Source organism: Echeneis naucrates, chromosome 21 (assembly GCF_900963305.1).
Source record: "Echeneis naucrates chromosome 21, fEcheNa1.1, whole genome shotgun sequence".
NCBI lineage: Eukaryota > Metazoa > Chordata > Actinopteri > Carangiformes > Echeneidae > Echeneis > Echeneis naucrates.
In genome coordinates, this window is record NC_042531.1 from 13,775,424 (window position 1) to 13,792,759 (window position 17,336).

General features: G+C 38.8%; 1 protein-coding gene across 1 annotated transcript; it reads right to left on the reverse strand.

The window, feature by feature from the left end:
* Positions 1 to 113: 113 nt before the first annotated feature.
* Positions 114 to 13,143, reverse strand: ccdc138 (coiled-coil domain containing 138). The gene is made up of 15 exons (XM_029530964.1): positions 13,081 to 13,143; positions 12,753 to 12,792; positions 12,496 to 12,604; positions 12,325 to 12,425; positions 11,914 to 12,077; positions 11,622 to 11,759; positions 10,611 to 10,730; positions 9,880 to 9,957; positions 9,476 to 9,595; positions 8,635 to 8,787; positions 8,348 to 8,464; positions 6,283 to 6,493; positions 4,728 to 4,901; positions 1,685 to 1,823; positions 114 to 1,002 (listed from the first exon to the last, which is right to left on the reverse strand). Exons 1-15 carry the CDS (start codon positions 13,120 to 13,122, stop codon positions 876 to 878), a joined length of 1,833 nt encoding a protein of 610 aa, XP_029386824.1. The 5' UTR covers positions 13,123 to 13,143; the 3' UTR covers positions 114 to 875.
* Between the last annotated feature and the right edge of the window lie 4,193 nt (positions 13,144 to 17,336).

The following is a 17,336-nucleotide window of genomic DNA, read 5'->3' on the forward strand; positions in this document are numbered from 1 at the left end:
AAATCATATGCAGACAAACTTTTAAGGGCTTTGCATAGACAGTGTGAAAACACACTGTGTTCTTTATTGTAAAACACATCTGGCAGACACCATTATGAAGTAAATGTTTTATCTTATGCTGTAACCCTGACATGAGCATACATTTTGGAAACCAACTAGCAAGCAGTTAATTTAGGAACTTAAATGCACCTAAATTGGGTGCACTCTTTTTAAATCCAACAAGTCAAGCGCTTCCATGTGGCTTTGAACAAGTACGTTTTAAATATCAGTTGTAACCAGCACAACCAGTGCGTCCCATTCGGAGGCCATTACTCCCATCACCCCACTCATGCTCTGCAGCAAACAAATAGGACACTTTCATAAAAAACATATGGATTTCATGCTCAGTCCAATCTCACTGTTCTTCAGTTCTTTTTGTTTATTGCCATTAAAAAGCTTCACAGTCACACCCTCTCTTCCCCTGTGCACATGAGACACCCATTAAAGGCCACTGGCAAGCGTGCCACTCCCTTTAAAAAAAAAACAAAAAACTTTTCCATCACAGAAAAAGACAAAACAGCAGATTAACATTGAAGGACATAAAAACAGAGGGGTCACGAAGTGTAAAACATACTCAAGTACTTCTGACAGACAAGAATGTTCAAAAACACATCACTATATAAATAAATAATGGGAGTCTATGTTATTTGAAGTAGGGCAGAATAGCATACTGAGGTAATGTGCTGGTGGAAATGTGGTAATTGCAGTTTGAGCACAAAAGAAAGGCAGAGTAACATGTTCTAATACTGAAACACAAGGCAAGTAATTTTTCTCTTAGCTGTGAAGAGACCTTGGATCCAGCATGAGGGAGAGAACCACATGTAAGAGTTTTTGTTTTATTTTAGGTTGAGGAGAATGGACCTGAAGTTAAGGCAGAGGAAAGCGTGTGTGTGGTTGGTTTTGTGATAAAGCTCTTGTATTTGATGGTGTAGAGAGGACAGCTCGAACAGACGACGGTTCTTCCTGGACAACAGGAAATAAAAAAATTACAACCTTCAGTCTGAAGACACCTGCAGAAATGTGACTTTTTGCCTTTTGTCCCACGAGATGGTGAGCTTTATGGCTTATTATTAGTTGCGTATACGTTTTGGGATGGGTTGCTACAATATTGAACTTCTATCTTTTCATCAGGTCAAAGGTTTCGTCTAAGACCAAATACCTGCAAAACTCCTGACATTCCCATGAGTCTCAGCTGACTAAGTTCTTGTTTTTTTTCACAGAATAACTTCACCTTCTCAACCCATGAGATTGCCACAGTTCATGCACATGTGCAGCAACTAGTACTGGCACATAAACAGACATTACATATTTTAAAGTGTCGCAAGAGATAAAAAGTTTGGAACCACTGAACCAAAGCAAAGTCCTTAAGTAGTAAGGAAACTATATCCCGAATCACGGATCATCTATTATATGTTTTTTCTCCGCAGAAGTCTATTCTGAGGTCAAATGTATACTTACCTTTAGAATTTGTCATATAATCAGCAAACTGCACAGCCACAAATGAGAAAATGCAGATGCATAAACATATGGTTCCTTATGCAGATTTTTTTTCCCATGATCGGACATATTAACAGACATATTGTCTTAATCTCACCCTACTAGGCTTGCTCGGTGTGTGATACAATCTGTGATTCCAGGAGCCTACCTGATGCTGGAAAGCTTCTGCAGAAGTATAGAGAGCTTCTCTATTAATGGAAGCTCCAGACGAGAGTGTTTAAGGAGCTGGGACGCTGTTCGGAAAAAGTCCTCACAGCTACATGCCTCCAGGAAGGGATTTAAGTAGCCTGCAAGCACACAAACACAAAAGCACGGTGAATAAAGCTGGATTTTATCAAAACTATTTACTTGATGAACAACACATTTTTGGTCAATGTTAAAACTTCTGAAGAGATGGAAACTATCAGCTTCACTTTGCCATACTCTTTAGATTTGCATAAAAATTCAAACTACATGTATGCACAAACAAACCATAAAAACACTTTGAGACAGGGACACAGATGCTGCTCAGAAGGATTCTGTGATGATTGTGTTTGGAGGAGCTTTCATATCGTCAGTGTTAACTCTGACCTTCTCTTCAAACCAAAGCTCTCACATACGATGAGATGAAACGGAGAGAGGGCAAGAGCTTCAATCCACACAGATGGAAGGGGCACATTTTTTTAATTAATAAAAGCAAATGTCAACCTTCTGAAGTCCTAAAATTTGTCAGTTCCGAATAAACAAACATTTGTTTCTACTTAAATCACATTCCTGCTCTGTCAAAAAAGTAACTCCCCACTGTCCTAAACTGTGCATCTGGGTGAGAGAATACAATCTGAGGAACAGAGGGACTTTTCTTGGCTGGTAAAGCAATTCTGCTGGCATCAAATCATTGGAGAAGATAGAGGATCAGGTTCAGATAAGAAAGGCAGATAAGACAGAATAAGACAGAATCAGATGAAATGAGAAGGATAGAGCAGAAAGGTAAGCAAGTTTGGTCCATCTATTTTCAGGAATCAGGAATATCACCACCAACCCGCAATCATTAATCATTCATGTTACTGACACAATCTTGAGCAACCTTTACAAACAACTAAAACCATATAAGTGCATATGTCCTGTTCTGATGACTAACCAGCCAAACTCTTTTCCGCATGTCAATCCCGCTTTCTGTCCCCACATTTCTTGCTTCTCTACTCTGTCCAATGATGGAATTAAAGGCCATGAAAAATAAATGGAAGCAGATCAATTACTTTATTTTTGTTAAACACACTTAAATACATTAAATCAACTTTCAGAGGGAAAAAAAACTAACAAAAAAAAAAAAAAAAAAAAAACTGTAAATCCCCATGTTTTAGAGATCTGGGACCAGATTATTAATATATTATATATTTGGTGAAAATTCTGGTACTACTTTGCAATATTTCATTATCCATTTTGTCATCCATTTTAGAGACATCAACAGCATCTTTATTTTAAGTCCAAGAATATAACAAATGCCCTGTGTTCTGATGGATCTTTGTCTTTTTAATGTTATGCATCCACACACAGACAACCTAGAAACATATACATTCCTCTGGAGTCTGACAGTGTAAGCAGTGGTAAGAAACACTAGTAACAAAAACATAAGGGCAACCAAGGGGCTGAAGCATTCATAAGAATTAATTCAAATACTGCCATGCACACTATCCAAATCACAGAAGCTCCATTTTACTGAAAGAGGTAGTCTTTCACACAACGTGGATGAATTATTGTGGCACTACAGAAATGCTACAACTCACAAATCACATTCCCCAAATGTAAGGGAACGAGCTTGTTTGGTACCAACTAAAAACAAACCACAGTGGCTAATGATAATTTTTCTCGGTAAAAATGTAGTGACAAATTGACCAGTCCCAGTCCAGTCTATCAAAATAATGTCCAATTGCAACTTACAGATTGTAAGTCAATGCAGGTTGACTCCACTGTACAAACCAGTCTGGTAGTTGTATTCATATCACTAAAAGCTGGTCTAACACTGGGACTGGGACTGTTACTGAGTGTGTGCGACGAGGTGACCAGTTTCATTTTTGTGATCCATGAGCGTGATATTAACAGCACATGTTGTGCAACTTTGTGAGTGTGTTTTATAAGCAGTCAAGTTGTCAAAGTATGACCATGGACATCCTGCTTGTGTGTGTACAACTAAACCTTTTTTGTTTTCATTTGTTTTATTGGCAATCTTCAGGTGTAAGCCTCTCTCCCCCTCTTCCTCACCCTGCTCCTGTCTACTCACATTACTGCTTGTAAAACTTAATAATTAGCAAGTCTTGGTAGACCTACAGTCCCCAAGAAACACAAAACTATGCACACATGCAAAGCTTTGGCCCCAGTCGCCTCTGGCATAAGGCTCTGTTGTGCATTAGCATACAGCAGTCTTAAATGATATGGCTCATAACCCCGCCGAACTCGCCCCTCCATGAAAACACACCACAGCTGTTGTCTCCTCCATGTCCACCTCCATCACCTCTTTAGACTTTCTATAAAAGAGCCAGGAAGTGGTGGACGTCCAACAGTTTATCTCTCCAACTTCCGGATCTGTTTCCTCACCAGTATGTATGATTGATGTGAGCTAAGACAAACCGTTACCTTTAACACCTGGTTTTGGTGATGATATGGAGCGATGCTGCAAGAGGGGCAGGTATGAATAAAAGTAAATATTGACAGTAAAGACGGTCTATAAATCAGGATTAGATAAGTGATCACAGCAGCTTTAGAGGCTTCGTGCACCACAAATGATTTTTCAGACCCAGCTCACTCTACCATCCTAAAACTGAAACCTGAACTCACAAGTTAGGTGCTATTAAAAGACTAACTGACAAAGGAAACATCAGTCTGGTCTTTGATTATATTCAATAAATAAACAAAAAATATATATAATTTGTCAATAAAACAATGTTTGTTTTCTACACAGACTCATAAATCTCATAAAATCGCTAAGTGGACTACTGCAGACTTTCTGTCTTGTATTATTTAATGTGTTGGATATTTAATAACTATGGTTTCTAAAATGCAAGAGGTATCACTATTTTTCTACTCTCAAACTGAAGTTGAATACTGGATTAAAATGTAAATTATATGGAGCCTATATTTTAGGACTGTTCTTTCTTGGAGCAGGCTCATAATAATGTAAAGGTATTGGGTTTTACACTTAACTCATGTCTACTTACGTGACTGTTCAGTTAGCTGCATTAGGATGTCAATAGTTGCCTGGAGACCTCCGCGGCTGGTCCGTAATACCATCAGTAGCAAGCTCACTCCTCCGTAGTGGATGAAGCATCCTCGGCTCTCCTCAGTCATCAACTCTGTTCTGAGGCTGTCCAGAGCCTGAGCCAGCACATCAGCTACAGACAGGGGTATATTTACATTCAGATAAACTTGATTCTCTTATTAAGTCATTTATATGTAGGATTGGCTTTTTAGTCCCTCAATATAAACTTATCAATGGATCAAAGTGCTTGGCTAAATAATGTAGCTTTCTGTTATACATAATTCTTAAAACAAATGTGATCATCATATGTACTGTATTCTTCTTGGAGTTTTACTCTGAAGAGTCATTGTGTTAAGCAATGGGAAAGTACTGTTTCACCTATCCTGTCCAGTGCTATTCCCTTTATCCAAGCTGTTTCCAATATTTCACAAACCCAGCCACTATACTTTTGTAATAATGCTTTCCATTCTTATAAGTACCTTTTTCAAGTTAAAAACCCATCATGCTTGTCAAATTCAAACATATGATCTGAGATCAGCTACAATAATGACAAGTTCTGAAGCTCTAAGTTAATACTTTTCAAATGTCCAAAGGTTTGGGATTTATACATCTTGACATAGGATAAAAGCTTTCTTTTCTTTTTTGGACAGTTGAGTTGGAGCCATCAAAGACTGGTACCTATTATCTATAAAATTCTAGCAAATACAAGGAGGAAGAAACATTTGCCGTTATACTCAATCTGGTTTTAGATCAATCCAGACAAGGGCAGCGAGCAAAGCTGGTAAATTGACTGACAGAAAATAGTCTATTGAGAGACATTGTGAGGGAGCTGTGAAGCATTATGGGCAGATGGGAAGGTCAGTTTAGTGAGGGGTTTCAGAAAATATGCCAGGATATGAAGGTTGCATTCACAGAGTGTCCTTTAAGATTTGTAGTGTAGGAGGCCAGAGAGCAAAAAATACACTCTAAACACTCACTAAATATTTGTACCAGAGCAAGACTAAGGCCATGCTAATGATCCACTCAGGAGGAGGATACTGCATGTGGAGAAAACAAAATCAATTTCAGTAGTTGCTTTTGATCCAATTAGAAGTTGTGTTAGAGGACTGGTCACTGTGATGAAAACATTAAAAACAACCTGGTATCAAACGAATGATGCCTACAATATTTACTAACTTAGTTTACAGTTTTCAACTTAATACTGGGTAAAGCAATTGTTCGGTGTGTGCTAAACTGTCTTCAGTGTGGTATATACTCATTGTGTTGGGATATTTTCATGACAACTACAACGGTCAACCTGACAAATGACCGGTTGTTTGCACTGCAGCAGAGATTTCATACCCGTCTTGCTCAGTCATAAAATAACTGCAAAGATTTTTTTCCTCAACCAATCATTTGCACTCAAAAGCATGATGAGGCTCAGGGCCAGTAATCCTGCATAAAGTCCAAAATGTAATGCTTATTTTCATTTTCTTAATATAATATCAAGGAGACAGTGTCTTCAGTGATAATACCTTTTGTGACAGTGCGCAGGATGATGAGGTTGGAGAGAATACGTGTGTGAGGACATGGACTCTGGTACAGGGGCCAGTTCCTGAAGTTTCCAGCTGCCACACTGCAGGACTTGGGAAGGTCAGAATCCTCAGAGTGGCTCACTATTGAGTGCACTGCGGGCTTTGACACTTCCTCTCCAATACGCCGCAGGGTGGCTGATAGTGCGACATGCTGTGCAAAAAAACAACACAAATCCACATTGGTTATTGTACAAAAACACACAACTCTGCATGTTACAAATTTGTCAAAAAAAGGAATGGCTAAACATGACAATTATTAAAATTCAGCATAAACTAGAGACCATCAAACCAGATGTGGCTCCTATCAAACTATCATTACTCAGTAGTCATTTCAATGTTATTGCAAAAAATCTGTACTCCTGGGTCAGACTACACCACGGTCTTCATTTTGATCTCTGCTGCACAGCTGTAAAGTTTTGTGACTGTCTTGCATGGTTGAGATGCAGTGACAAAATCTGTACACAGATTTAAACACTTTCAGAGTACTTAAAACTGCCTCTGTGGTCCAGGACCACAATTTGCCACCATGACATACACAAACCACACACCAGGTGAAAACAATACCAACAACACTGTTGCAGATGATACAAATACAACGTCAGCCCAACAGGGAGCCAGTAGGCTTCCTTTGTGGATAACTCATGGAGCCAATAAATCAATTTAGCAACCTGCAGCTAATATCCAGGATTTCCGCATTTCCACATCAATGAAGAGCTTTTGGTTTTTAAATTCACTACATCCCTTTCTCTGTGTACTAATCCCTCTCCTCAGACTTTAAGTACCATCTTCCTTTTACTACTTATGTAATCTGGTTCACAAATAACTGATTTTTGTCTTAAAAGTGGACACATATTGAGACAATAAAGGAGCATGCGATTCTAGTTGAACATCAAGCATGTCACTGAGCCTATACAATTCAGCTTGAAATAAACATGGAGGGACGAAGCTCTCTGCAACAGGGCTGGAGAGGAGGGCTGGAGAGTGGAAGCTTGAGGCAGGAAAGTAGGGGTTCTCATTAAGATGAGGACTGTTGTACATTACTAAATCTAAGAGGAGGTAATGGCATGACAGAAACAAATTTCTTGGCACTCGTCATCTCATCAAACAGCAATGGCTAATGCACTGGCAGCACTTGAGGGAACTGGCCGTTCGGTATAACTGAGCAGGACATGCATCCTAGCCCTTAAACAAGGAGCACCTGTTCTAATGCAGATTCTGTTCAACACGGACACTAGAAAGAGATTTCAGAAAACCACACTTCTCAACTGAACACAAGATGGAACTTGACAGCCCTGTAAACAACAATAAAGTGGATACCCCCTGCTTAGAGTAGATGCAAACTGTATTTACAGTTATTTCTTGTGTATCATGAGGAAATGTTGTGTGTTGCATTTGGTTTCTCCCAGGTGAATTTATGAAAGTGGCCCAGCAGTTTTATGTAGAATAATACCAATAACTAAGAAAAACTATAGTTTCTGTTGTAATCTTACACCTCTGTGTTGTTACATTGACAGTCCAGGTCAGTTCTTACAAAAGGTGAATGCTGCTAAAAAAGTGTTTTTATCTAAAAACTTTATCTCAAGGAATTGGCTGATGCTCCTTCTGGCAGATGTGAAGGAAGACCAGTTTTGAGGTAACAGGCAAATAACAAAAATAAAATTGTACATTTTTTTGCTTGATATGGGTGGTTTGTATTGGCTGCTGACTTAAAGGTCTCAGGAAGAAATCACTGAAGTGCTGTGATCTTTGATTCTGGTGATCTCGGATAGAACCGGGGGTCACGTGACACCATCTGACACCCAGATAACTATAGCACACACTCACAAGAATATAAATGGGTGTCAGGCTGACAGACACATTTCCTGAACATCATAGCCATTGTGCTATGAACTGTCACCATTTCAACCATTAGCCTGGGTCCTTAAATCCAGATATTGTTTGGGTAAAAGGTATTGTAAGATTCAATTGCAATCCAGTTTGCTAACAAAAATAATCATATAGCTACCTGTGCATTATTGTCCAGACACCTCAAAACCCAGTGGATGAGGCGAAGAAGGTTTACAAGGAGGTCTGGTTCTGACAAAGGAGTGTGATAAAGTTGATCTGCTAATAACGGCAGCACCTAGGGAAGCAAAGAAAAAAATATGATGTCGATTGCAGTAACACAAATGCAGTTCAGATAGTCTATCTCCATCCATCCTCATCCACTTATCCGGGGTCGGGGCTGCAGGGGTTCTGATAGTAAACTGTGAAAAAAAATAAATAAATAAACTTCTGCAGTGAACACACTACCTTGAAGCATCTCTCACTGAGCACATCTGTCAGTGGGAGACCCTGTCCTTCACTTTTCCTTTCTTTTCCTGTGACTGATGAGAACATCTGTTCATCAAGTACCCAGTCCAGTAAAAGTGCCAGGAGTTTAGGTTGCGTGGGACTGGAGCTGTCCTAGAGGTAGAAAAAGTAAAATGAGGGGTTAAATGAAAAATTACTGAATCTGTCATGTGCAACTTCCTTTATCACAAAATTTTGATTATATTTGTATTACTTTGTCTAGACCATAATCAGGTGCACATCTTGATTTGCAGAAAAAAATATGATTCAAAGAAGTAAAGAAAATTTTTTATTATATCTATTTGCAGTTCAGACTTGGGAATGAAGTCATATTTGGAGAAGTCTGATTTGTGAAGTGTGGGGACTGGTGTTAAAGTGTGAAAAGTCTGTTTTGGAAAGTGTGTCCCAATGTTCCCTGAATAGAGAAAGAAAATTAGCATCCTTTAAATGGAAACTGGAACTACATCCAGCTAAGTACACTCATCTTCATCAACGACGACAACAGTGATGACAACATAATAACATCACAGTCTTTGACATACGATGCCAGCAATCAGGGTGTGAAGATTTGTTTGTGGAGAGTAAGAGTTGTGTTGTTTAAGCCTGGATATGTGTAAATGAGCGTCTTAGTGTCTGTCTAACTATGCTAAATACCGTGCACAGGGTTTTTTCAATTAATATTATTAAATGTAGTAATGCAACCACAATTAGAGCAAATCCTCCTGATAGGTAGTGCCTTTAATTGCGCACAGCAATTAACACACAAACACACAGAAAGACACAACTGTAGTTGTTGAAGTACCTTATTACTGGATTTGCCAGAAGCAGCTGTTTGCCCTTTTTTGGGTAGTTTGATAAAGTCTGTAGACTTCACACTCTCTTTCTGAGAGCCTCTTGATGCTATGCTGTGCTCATATTTCCTCTGAAAATGTGATTAATAGGACAATGAATACACATATGATGAAACATCTGCTTTTAACTTTAACCCAAATATCAGACAAATAAAGTTCAGGACTTTCCAATCTACAAGATATTGTTGGTCATAAATTATATATGAGACTTCAAATAAATTTCAGACCACCATGGAACTTAAAAACTGTTAGTCTGATGGATTCCCTTTTTGTATTTTTGTATGAGTCACAGTTCCATGATTAATTATGTAACATGAAAGAATAACAATCTGTGAATTGATTAATGCATTGTTACCTGCAAATTCTCAAGCCGAGCCTGTACCCTCTTGGACTGGCTCTCCAATTTCTTATTTTGTTCACTGGTCGCATTCAGCTGTGGATTAAAACGCAAACTGTTATGCAAGACAAATTGATTTCTCTTTTGCTCAACAGAAACAAAAATGCAGAAACTAGGAAAACAACTATAGATTGCGACAGTGATTCCACATTAATATTCTCTTCTTATATGTGAAGCACTATGAAACATAGGTTTGCAAAAGTGCTCCATAAATAAATAAATATATATATAAATAAAATAAATAAAAATAAACATTAGAGATGATTAATATTATTACTATATTTCAAGATGCAAGTGTGAGTTATGTTATAGTGCCCTCGTGTGGCTGCAGATAGTTACTTGCTATAAACTTTGTGTTTTCGACCAGTTTCTTTTACAAAAAGAACAATTTGCTAGTTTTTGTACAATACATAAGATATGCTGTATAGTTGGTGGCTTGGATATTACTTTCATAACTGGTTATGAAAAACATTCATATTAAATTTTCAGACCTTTTATTAGTTTACAGATTAAGATTGAATTATCAAGTTGAGACACTGTGATTGATACCTAAGAAAACACTTTATTGAATTTAATTTACCTAAAAAAAAAATACACTGTGTAGTCGAGGGTCTTAGCCAAATTAAGCATATATCAAGACTAAGTAAATGAAGATACACAATAATGGTTGGTACATGAACACTGCTAACCTGTTTCCTCAAGTTTTCATTAAGCTCCTTGATGGTGTCAAAGCTAGATTTGAGCCTCTTGCTCTCTTTGCTCTTCTCTCGAAGACCATGCTCCAGCTGTCTGAGCTCCTGTCGGTGTTTCTGGTAACACATCAGGCTGAATTACTCATTTATTCATCTTCAACCGCTTATCCAGTTCCGGGTCGCAGAGGCTGAATTCTTGAATTTCATAACTAAATACCACCGTGTGTTTGCTCACCTCTAAATGTGTTTTGGCAAAATGTTATGATGTCACAGCAAACTTGACTTTTGTTCACTTGGATGTAACCAAGTAAGTATAACACATTTGAGAGAAATTGTTATAATTAGAGAAGGAATTTCTTAGTTATTACTAAAAAAATATTTTGTAAGTTTTCAGTGACTTTGAGCTTTCACAACCAAATTCTACTCAGTTCATCGTTGATTCCAAATAAATACATGCACATATGATGAAATTACCTTTGGGTGCTCCTGATATATGGCCTTTACACAAACATGAGATTGTGACCTTCTTCCGCCATCATCGGATCAGTTCAGTTCATTTCAGGTCAGGTAAATGTTTGTGACAAATGAGACGAATATCCTTGATGGTCTTCATAAATTACATTCACAAGAGTGAAAAAATTTTTCCTGCGACCAAAATCATATTGGATCATCCTTGAGTCCAAATTAATCTTAGTGCCAAGTATGAATAAAGCTCCTCAAGGCATTACTGAGATATGACATTCTTGAGAGTGGGACAGACAGACAGACAGACAACATGAAAACATCTTGCCTCTAGCCCTGTCTGTTGCCAGCATGTCTAGAAACACGTTGGTACCAAATTTAAACCAGTCTACAGAATAGGTTAGTTTATTTAGGACACATGTAAGTCTATATCTGTAATCCAGATAATAATACAAATTTAGTTTAGAACCCTGTTCATACATAACATAGGTGACTGACTGTATGAATTGGAGAGTGTTATGGAGAGAGTGTATGTGTGTGTCTCACCTCCTCTACAGCAAGTATACGACTGTGGAGCAGATCCTCCATTCCAGCCAGCTTCCGAAAAGCTTCCTCCTGTTGTTTCAGCATTTGTTCTCGCTCATTCAGCTCCCTCACCCATTGCTGCTGGCTTTGTCGCTCTGTCTGCACAAACGTGCAAGTGTGTGTGTGTGCGCACGCACACAGTTATCCTGCTTTATGTTTTGTACAATTTTCCCTTGGACTCAAACTAAGATACTAGCCATCACATGTTTCATGTGAGAGACATTTTGTTCATTTTAGTGACTTAGTGACTCACCTTTAGCTGTTCAAAGATGGTCATCATCTCCTGGTAAACCTTTACTAGTTCTAATGATGAAGAATGGCCTGAGTCTGGGAAGTGATGGGCTCTCAGTAGCATCATGTTTATCTCATGTTCTTGGGAAGCAGGGCTACCATCCAGACCAGAGGGCAAGGTCACATCTGGTCAAAAAGATGAATAGTAGAGGTCAAGGACTAAAACTTGCTGCATTTATAACAGTCAGTAGAGAACATTTGTCCAATATGGAAGTTTTTGTGTGAAAGGAAAATGATTAGTCTGAAATGTTTCCCTCAGTAGTTAATTTCTACAGCTGCTACTCTCAGTTTACCATAATGGTGATCAGTTATCATTACCATTTTACCATAGAAAGCACTGTGAATAGTATTTTACTCTGTCACACATTCTCACCTGTTTCTGTTAACAGCACCTGGGAGTGTTGAAATGGTGCAGCAGTAATATTTCCACTCAGGTCCTCATTACTTCCATGCAGGTTATAGCCACTGGAAGACCTTGCAGAGACAGATTACTATTCACAAACACATAAACTTTTACTTGTAAAAGTAATCTCAAGGCACTTACTGTTCAGGATGGTTGGTAACTGCTGTGAAAAGCTCATTTAAAGCTTTGCTATTGCATTTCCACTCCTTGCTGGACTGTTTGCGTCTGTGGCCCAAAATGAGCTCTCCTACTGGTAAAGAGGAGGACATGAAGCAATATTTGGCATGTTAAGAATTTTCCCTATTAATAATAATCAATTTGATGTGGAAAAAGGTAAGAGCTTATGGATAATGCGATGCTGTAATGACTTTCTGGAGGATCACGAGTGGCCAACCTACTGTCACTGGCTCCTCGGGTCATGTCTTCTGAAGGTGGAAACTTGGTTAAAAAAAAAATATATATCAAGATGTATTCGCAATATATGTCGATTAGATGCATGCATTAATTTACGAGAGTTGTTTTACTAACGTTTGATACGCAGTTTTGTTGTTGTTGTTTTTTTAATAGGTGGTGATACGACACAAAGGTCAGCTAGGTTAGTACTACTTTAGCCATAACATTCATCTTCTTTCCTTTGGTTCTAACAGTGTCAGCCATGTAAATGTCACCGTAAAGATATCAGACAAACTCAGCTCGTTCGGCTTTAACTTGGTGTTAAACACAAACCTGCTTCCTCTCCTCCAAGTAGCTCTGCCTGACCTCGTCCATGATGTCAGGTAGCTCTGACTGGCTGCCTCTAAACTGCTCGGCTGTGCCTCCAAAATCTACTGAACCGTTCCGGATAGATTACATAAAGGAGTCACGTAGACACGCATTTAGGAAGACGCTTCCGGCTTAATTTTCAAATTAAGATCCCTCTAACGCACACAAACCACGCTTGCGATATATTTGATATATTATTTTGAAATTCGAAGCATTGCGTTTCCGACATCCCTAGTTACGTCAGATAGTTTAACACCGTTCGAAACAGCCGCGTCCACTGACCATAGCAACAAACGCTGCACAAATTTGGCGGGTGATTGATCACGTGACATTTAAACGTTCCCGTGATCACAGTACGCGTATGTTAGCGCCCCCCAGCGAGGGAGGACATAACTGTGTGTGGCTACTACTGTTAGTTCAGGGCAACTTAAAGGTCAACATTTGAAAACGGCAACTACAGCTATATTATTATTTTATTTGTATTATTATTAATAATAATAATAATAATAATAATGTTGACAGGCTTATTTAAGACTGCGTCTTAAAGACGTCTTAAACACTTTGGCATTGGCAAACATAACCATGCCAATAATACACTTATTAACTTACCTCTGATGGTTTTGGTGTCTGTCATCAAGATGTCATGTACTGTCATTTTGCTATTTTTCCTACTTGTTCCCTTCTAAAAAAAATAATAATAATAATAAATCATTTTTTGCCCAGTAATGTTTTGTTAAAAAACATTAACTGATTATATTCAAGAAATTATATTTCAGTTTTAGATTGAAGAGGCAATCAGCGCTCTCATTTTGGCTAAAACCAGTCGTGAGCTGAGCTTTATAAATGAACACATTCACCCAATTTCAGTTTTCATACCTCGAGGCAACCTACATTTTTTCTGAGGCTGATGGATGAACTGCCTTGCTCGGTGTAGTTACACCAGTGATCCAGTGAGTGTCAGTGCTTCCTCAGAGGCAACAGGACCCCATGGGACCGGCTTTGCTCGCTGGGACTTGCGTACACCACCAGACTTGAAACTGTCCATGGATGGAGTCAGTGCACAAAATGGCATTTTTTATCCACATTGATTTGATATACTGTGAGTCTGTCGAGATTTATCCAATATTCTGCCATAATCATATCACAGCAAACTTTAAGATCAGTTGCTGTATGTTACTGTAAACTTACTATAGAGTAGTTTATTCAGTATGTATAGAGTAAAAAACAATACAGCTCAATATTATCAGTCTCTGCTATCCAGCCAAATGTATATATATATATTTTTGTGTGCCTCAGGGCCCTGCACAGAGTAATTATTGTTATCCTGTGCGTTTCTTTTTCCTATTCCTTTTCTGTTGAAATTTTAATTTGTCAGTTGTTCTTGGGTTTTAAGAACCCAGTGAATTAAACGTCAAAATGCGAGGTTAAGTCTCCATCAGTGTGCTCTGTATTTTCTCTACACGACACACATTTTTGGCAGCATAAAAAGCAAAAAAGCGGCTAAAAAAAAATGATGGGTGTCTGTTAGGTTTGTGTATTCATGTGCTGTTTGACTCTCAAATTTCCCAGCCTTTTTCAAACCTGCACTATTTCCCAATACCGTTACAAACTCTGTTCAATTTTTAAAAACATTAGCAAAAGTCTTGTCTGTTCACAGTTTTCAGCTATTTCATATATTTAATACTTTCAGGCAGCAAATATTTAGTATCATGCTCAAGTTGGACAGATTTTCAGTTTATAATGTGTATGTATTGCGCGAGTGTTCAGAGTTAGAGTGGTGTGTAGTTTCACTAGAGTGGAGAGCAGAGGTGAAAATCATCAGGAAAAATATTTATAAAACATCCTCATGGGCACATAGTTTGAGCTACCGCACCATATTTTCCCAGAGTAGTAGAGATTCTTGTCCTGTTTCAGACAATGTGTCTACTTTAACAGTAAGTGAAATAAAATTTGATCTGTAAGCCTTTGAAGGACAAGTCCACCATCTAGTTCTCCAATATAATTTCTCAGGAGAAAAATAGAACTGTCTTTAAAAAAAAAAAAAAAAAAAACATCTCTAACACTGCCTCCGTATTTTAGACTCTAGAAACATCAAAAACCACACAGAGACCGGAACTGTTGACAAACAGACAATAATCAGGAAGCCTTGTTGGCGAATGCACTCCAAGTTCTGAATGTGGCAGAAATCTCTGGAGAGGGAGTCCAGGCAGACAGGGAGTGGGCAGATCCAAAGTCCAAAGACAGAAGGCCGGTTAGGTTACCGAGGCAGACACGAAGGTACGTGGTCAGGTACCAGGAGAGCTGTCTGGTGCTGGAGAGTAGTGCATGATGCGATGGTGATCTGGAGAGTGTGTGTGTGAAGGGGCTGGTTAAGAGCAGGCTGGGGGGAAAAGGTGAGTCTGATGATCTTGTTTAGGAGAGTCAGGCAGGCAGGTAGAGCGGGGTGGCTGAGGGGAAAACCAGGAGTAGACCATCACACACTGCTTCAGGAACTTGCTGTAGTGATCACTGTCTGGTCAGTTCTCTGATAAGAGTTAATGTTTTATTATAAGTTGCCTCAGTTTTAGGGCCTAGCTGAGCCAAAAATCAGCTTGTTTTGGGCTCTCTGCCTCTGCTCTCAGGGCGTTGCCCCAGCAACCCTTGAGCTACAGGGGACAGCAGGTGTGTGTGAGTGTGTGTGTGTGTGCCAGTTGATCAACTGCTCTTATATCAGAAGAGTCTGCACCTGAGGCACACACACACACACACACACACAGACACACACACTTAAGACACAGATAGACATACAGATATAAAAAGACATACAACAACAAAATACATATATACACACACACACACGGCGTGGCATACAAAAACAGACGCACAAACACACAAAGCTAAAGTCAATGTTGTTCACATTGTTCATACATTACTGTGGGACAGACTGAGCTTCCCTCCCCAGCAATAGCACCCAGAGGCACTCTTAACATTTTCATAAATTCATCTTCTACAGCTTATCCGTTTCCAGGTTGTGGGGGTGCTGGAGCCAATCATAGCCCACACTGGGTGAGGGCGAGGTTCACCCAGGACAGGTCACCAGTCCATCACAGGGCCAACACACAGAGACAGACAGAGACCAACAACCACTCAGACCTACAGACAGTTTAGAGTCACCAGTTAACCCAAACATGATGTCTTTGGATGGTGGGAGGCGCAGGCACAAAGAGAACATGCAAACTCTGCACAGGAAGGCAGTTTCTCTGATTTTGCTATTTATAGGTATATGTTTGAGTAAAAGGAACATTTTTGTTTTATTCTATAAACTGCTGACAGTGTTACTTCCAAATTCCCAATACAAATATCATCATTTAGAGAATTTATTTGCAGAAAATGAAGAATGGTCAAAATATCAAAAAGGTCCAGTGTTCTCAGACTCCTCCAATGCAAAAAAAAAAAAAAACAAAAAAACAAAAACAGGTTCATATTCATTTTTAAACAGCACATTACTACTGTTCTAACCTAGGAAGTGTTCAGAAATCAATATTTGGTGGAATAACCTTGATTTGCAATCACAGCTTTCATGCGTCTTGGCATGCTCTTTCATATTGCTGTTGGGTGACTTTATACCATTTCTGGCACAAGAATTCGCGTAGCTCAGCATTATTTGATGGCCTGTGACCATCCATCTTCCTCTTGATCATGTTCCAGTGCACTTTGACCAGTTTTTGAACAGTGTTTATTTTCAGTTGTAGTCAAATAGAGCGAGAGACTGAACTCAAACCTGGCCTGCTTCCATGAGGACTGAGACCTCCTGGCTACAGTACTTTGTCTTTCATGAACTCACACACTGCACAGGTGGAAAAAGTAAGCAAACCTTTGGATTTAAAAACTGATGGATATGTTATGCTAACTGGTCAAACCTCCTTTGGCTCTCATATCCACAAAATATTTAGCAGCAGCGAGGACTGAAAACATTAAAAATCTTTTCTTAATATCTGTATAAAAGTGAAAGTGTTTTTTCAATCTCACTTTTATATTGCACAGTGTTGTATTTATTGTACAGTAGTCTTTAATTTGTTGATTACCATTTCATGAAATCTTCACCATTCTTGTATCTCACACCTTCAGTCTTTAAAACATTGCATTTACCAAAATAATGAAAATTTCACTAAATAAAGGTTCAATGGGGTGATGAATAGTGAATGCATAGTTGTGATGCAATATACACAATTCTATTTCCA

Bases quoted from the DNA above. Each gene is read 5' to 3' on its own strand.
- ccdc138 (XM_029530964.1), bottom strand. From the start codon at position 13,122: ATGGACGAGGTCAGGCAGAGCTACTTGGAGGAGAGGAAGCAG. The intron at 12,605-12,752 runs GTAGGTTGGCCA...CCTCTTTACCAG, and splicing joins GACCCGAGGAGCCAGTGACA to TAGGAGAGCTCATTTTGGGC. The intron at 10,731-11,621 runs GTGAGACACACA...ATGTGTTACCAG, and splicing joins GTATACTTGCTGTAGAGGAG to AAACACCGACAGGAGCTCAG.